Genomic DNA, 5,575 nt, shown 5'->3' on the forward strand with positions numbered 1-5,575 from the left:
CAACGACGACAGACAACTGAAAAATTTTGATCAGAAAAGCTCACTTGAGCCTTCGGTTCAGGTGAGCTAAAGAACATTTAAACATATTTAAGCTGCGCATTCTGTAATACATTAAGAGGAAAATTGAAAATTAAACTAACCCGAGTTTTAAATTTGATTTGAATTAATTAAAATCACTGATAAGTATCCATAAATTACAGGTGTACATATCAAGTGTCAAAGGTAATATAGATTTATCTCTCATTTCCTCTTCTTCTGTATGCCAAAGATATTTGAAGGTAGCTTAGACTATACTACTTCTAATTGTCACCTTACTTAGAAATATAATGCAACCGTTTTTTTTTTTTTTTTTTTGGTAGCGCAATATTGCCCCCTTGAGCCAGGAATTGAACAAAAATGAGTTTATATTACCTGAAGATGATAAAAACTAATCATTTTAAATATATTAAATAAAAACTTTTTTCACATATATTATTGAATTTTATTTCACAGTAATTGAATCCAAATGAAAAGGTGGTATGCAGATTAATGTGACTGATCATGCATAGCCAAAGTGGTTTTATGGGGAAATTATCAAAGATATTTTTATACCAATTCCCTGTAAAACTTTGATCCAAAAATTTGACCAAATCCAAAGGGTCATGGTTTAAAGCCCGAGATAATAAGCACCGCCTTCAGATTTACCTGGTCTGTATACCCCTGTCAATCAAATAAATCACGGTCCATTATTGGGTACTTGATATTGATTGACAGTTACCTACTAGTCCGTGTGTATATCTCTTTCACCTTGTTTGACACGCGTGGCCACCATCAAATTAACTTTTGGTCTTCTGATGTTACCGCTAAATTACCATCGCAATAAGGAAGCCATTTCGATACCAACGATTTCAGCTTGATCATAATTAATTAATTATCTGTATTGCAAACATGTCATTTAAAATAAATTTTATATCATTCAATGTTTTCCAAAAAAAAATAAATCAAGATTGCTTATATATTTTCATTACTAATGAAAATTGAAATGTATATGAAATATTGTTTTTACTCGTAAATGATTCTTGTTTTGAGACCCGGCGAAAAATTAAATTGAAAATAAAGGAGAAAATAAGCTGGAATTTATAAACACTTTTTGTCTGTAATGGATAACTAAGGATAAAAAAATATCTGATAAGTAACAACTTTGATTGAACAATTATTAAAGTATTAAGATTTTCTAACTTCTTTCGTTTTTATAACCGAACATTTCTTGCTTCTCGGTTTGTATTGTTACGGCCGTTCAAGGTCACAGTTGTTAGAAATAGTTTTGAACGAAATACGTATATTAGTATTAATTCAATATTTTTTAAAGTTGTTTGAATTAACTTAAAATACACAACACTTGTATGTAATTTTAATTTTTTGAAAACCATCGTTATCGCGATCTTTTTTACAATAGGATATAAATTGTACTTTTGTTTAAAATAGGACCACGCGACTTTTTATACAAACGGCAAGTAACTGTAAACTATTTGATCGTGATCGAATCTCTTATTGTTTTAATATATACTGATTATTAATAGTTTTAAGATTTTTAAAGAGACAGACAAGGATTAATATTTTTCACGTTTGAAATCACACCTGTATTTCATATATTATTTTTTACAACGAACTGAAGAATACGTAGTTGCTGCTGTACATGTGACGTACAACAGACCGTAAATTTTTTTTCTATACAAAAAGCGGGCCTGCGTGATTTCTGCTTGTTTGATATTAGATATAAGTTTGAAATTACGAAATTTTAGATAATCGTTAATTACAATTGATATTTTTTATTTACGGTGTCGAATTCTACTACAGTGGGCCATCAAGGTGTACAGGTAATACCCAACGGACTTCCTGTGTATACTGTTTGTGTATAGGGATTAGGGCTTCCCACGGTCTGCACGACCGTCAATGCCCTGGGGTGCCACAGAGTAAAATTTAGTCCCTCCCCTTACCTGAGAAAACCGTACGGTTAAAAATCTCGGCCTTTAAGCAATTGTTGCACTACTGCTCTAATGTACTTTGCAATCAATACGTCTTTTTGTTGTTCAGCTGTTCTTGTGAAGATTTTTATTTGCTTAGTTCCCATAAAAGTATAAAACTGTATTGCTACTTCACCTGACCACAGGAACCATGACCTGATTGAACTTAAAGCTACACAATGTCAATTTTCGGCATTATATTTTTATCTTTTTTCTCTAGGAATTAAAATAACATCATGCTTTATTTTTTGCACTTTTTTCACAAGGAACCCTTCGAAAAATTGATTTCTCCTTAATCTAACAATCATTGTTGTCTTTTACCCTTAGCATTAATCTTCAATAGATTATTCCGGTGAAAACAGAGAAAGGTTTAAAGAACACAGAAGACAACAGTCAAATTACAACAAGGAAAGATTATTAAAAAAAAAATGGAGTACTAGTTACTCGATCTTGTGACATGAATAAATTGATTGATTGAATATTGTTTAACGCCAAGTATTCTTCAGCCATATTTCGGCGGGGCATGAATACAGATACATCAAAAAGAGTAGAAAATAGATGCATTTAGTATTTTAACATAAAAAAAATTCAGGAGGTACCTTGAGGAGGGAAAAGGATCTCCAGTTGAGGAGGTTGGAATCGGAACTGTCCTCTTCTTATGTCTGTTTCATTTTCTTTCAGAGTCTTTTCTAAATCCTCATTAGGGAAGAATTTATCAAAGCAGATTCTTACTGCATCAGTTGCAATTTGCAGTAACTTTAGAATCTTGGCAAAATTATCTGAATAAGAAAAGTTAAGCTCCAGTGTTTCATTTATATGGAAAAAAAAATATTTGAAATGAATACAGTTACTGCAAATAACAAATAAAGAAATTATCAACTGCTTTCTAAAACATGTGAAATAAAAAAATGTACAGCAGTGGAAATTTACCATATTACTTTAATAAGGATATGTAACAAGTTTACATTTTGATAAAAATGCATGGAAATAGAGAAATTTATGTTAAGTCAAAAATTACATAAAATTGGACAAAAAAAACCTTCTGAATATGTATAAACTGTCTAGATACCTTTGGTATGTGACTCACTATGTACATTACTTCCCGAAGATAAAACTTCACTGGTTCCCATGGCTTGAGATATTTCTGCTTCATTGTCAAGTTCCTTTAAAATGTTAATATTCAAACTACATCAAAACTTTTTATTTTCAAAATTAATGATTAAGATTTAATGATATAGCCAAAAAGTATTATGAATGCATAAATTCATGTAAGAAATATCTTGCCACGTCATACAAATACAACAGGCAAACTTCGATCAAGAATCACCATCTTGAACAGAAACAGTATATTCTTGTGATATTTTCTTGCTTTTCGGAGAGAACAACCATAATATTCGATTACCTGTCTCCAATACTTGGTGATTTTCTTTGAGTTGATGATGTGCTTTCTCTCTATTGCACAGGAAGAACATTGAAAGGCTGGTTTTGTAAATTCTGATTCGTTGATCACAGAACTTTCTTTGTTATCACAAAATCCTGTATCTTTGCATTTGAAAGCGAGTGCATATTTAGAATCTGCGTGGAATGTTTCAGAAAGAATTTTTAATATGTCGTCAATTTTCCTCTTTACTTGTTGAGATGTTGATTTATCTACTTCTCCTTCTAGTACAAATACTTGTAACTGAATTTCTGTTCGTGTCATTCCAATCAGAATGTTATGGTTCTCATAAAGGAACACAGCCACTGTTTGGTAAATGCAAAGTTCATCACTATTTGAATTCAGCTTCCATGGAATTTGCATGCAACTTGTTATGAGACGCTGAAAAATGCCAGCCGGAAGAACATCAAATACATAACAGAGAATGGAGGAGGCAGGGTATGATGCAAAGCTTTTAGCAGGAAATGGTCTCTTGTTCATACAGGGAACATACCATTTGTTGTCACCTAATTTAGCTAAAAGTCCAAGTCTTCCCATGTAGAGCATGATATCTTCCTTGTGTTCAAGGTACTCCTTATTCTTTAAACTCTTTTTGTTCCATATTGCAGACAACAACGTGTCAGTCAGTTGCCCCGTCTCATTGAATTGGTCCCATTCTGTTGCAAACTCAAATAAGTCCTCCTCTGCATGGTTTTTATCAGTGATGACATTTTTGAATGCATCTGCAAACCACTGAACATCAAGAATAATTATTTCTTTCAGCAATTCTTGATTAAAATACAAAATTTCTCTGAAATCGTGGAAAAAAAGGAGCATGATATTAATATCCTCGATCGTTTCCAATTTTATTTCTTGTGGCAGTGCCTCATTGAAAGCCCGAAGTATCCCTTTCTTTATTATTTTGAGGTATTTCTTCTCTTGGAAGAACTTTTCAAAAATAGCCCATGAGAGCGGGAGCTTTTCAGCCCAGTAATCAAGCTGTTGAACAGTATCAGAAATTGAACGTTTGATTTTCTTAATGCATTTATTGTCATGAAATCCTACTGCAAACATCATTGATTTGTCAAGATGCTTTTGCAATGACTTGTCTTTCATTTCCAAAGTCTTCCATACCTCACGGAAAAAATCTGTTTTCTCCTAAAAAAAAAATAAATGTGTATTTTATCAAGCTAGACACATTAAAACGACTGGTGCTTTTGAAGCACTTACTAGTACATGTATATCCCCCATTGGCCATGCATTTTAGGGCACGCAAAAACCTTTATTTTGGGCAGTATATATTATAGGCAATGTACATTGAAATTGTATTGACCTTTTAATTGGAATAAATAAGGGTCAACTACAGGTACTAAATGTATCTGAGATACAACAACCTAATATTAAATGTATATTTTACTAAAAGTATTTTGAATTATATTCACTATTTTTAATTAACAATGAGCATTCAATTAATTAAAGTGCAAAAGTTTTTTTTTTCGAGTTTATGTGAATTTGATTAATTTCTCAATTTAAGGAAAACACCATTTTATACCTTTTCTGTCTTTTTTTCAGCATGAGTAGCTACAAGTATAACGGGGGCCTTCTCACTGCTGTATTGATGAATGGATTTGGCCCAAAATGTGAGATAATCTTAATAAATTGAAAAAAAAATAATCAACAGAATAATTTATTATTTAGACAGAACAAGAAACAATAAGATAAATATTGGTTTGACATATATTATACATATACATCTAGTTATCTACTGTATTCTGACCATTAAAATGTCAGAATTTTTAACACATATCACCTATTTTCTTAATTTTCACATCTATTTAAGAAGAGAAATCAACTTGGATATATCCCATACTCTTTCAGAGCTGATATGCCATATAATGTAATATTGTCAAACCTCTGTGTGTCCAACCCTGGTAAATGGAGCCTGCCTGACTACACACTTCCTCTCCAACCTTATCATCAAACTTCTTCTCCATATTGAGCACCAGGATAAAGAATGCCCGTGGACTCAGAAAAATCTGGTGTGAGGCATAATAGGCACACTGTCCTGCAAAGTCGACAATGGTGATTCTTTTTTCTGGAACAGCAAAATCGTCTTTTGAAAGTTGTAAAATTCCCAAACCCTTTAAACCTTCTT

The 5,575-nt window shown here is 32.1% G+C and overlaps 1 protein-coding gene across 1 annotated transcript; it reads right to left on the reverse strand.

Moving 5' to 3' along the window:
* Nucleotides 1-2,025: 2,025 nt before the first annotated feature.
* LOC134241667 (uncharacterized) lies at nt 2,026-5,569 on the reverse strand. The gene is made up of 5 exons (XM_062723700.1): nt 5,333-5,569; nt 4,973-5,070; nt 3,406-4,578; nt 3,073-3,166; nt 2,026-2,782 (listed from the first exon to the last, which is right to left on the reverse strand). Exons 1-5 carry the CDS (start codon nt 5,412-5,414, stop codon nt 2,592-2,594), a joined length of 1,638 nt encoding a protein of 545 aa, XP_062579684.1. The 5' UTR covers nt 5,415-5,569; the 3' UTR covers nt 2,026-2,591.
* Nucleotides 5,570-5,575: the final 6 nt, after the last annotated feature.

Source organism: Saccostrea cucullata, unplaced genomic scaffold, assembly GCF_032062105.1.
Source record: "Saccostrea cucullata isolate Sc308-1 unplaced genomic scaffold, CSIRO_AGI_Scuc_v1 ctg22182, whole genome shotgun sequence".
NCBI lineage: Eukaryota > Metazoa > Mollusca > Bivalvia > Ostreida > Ostreidae > Saccostrea > Saccostrea cuccullata.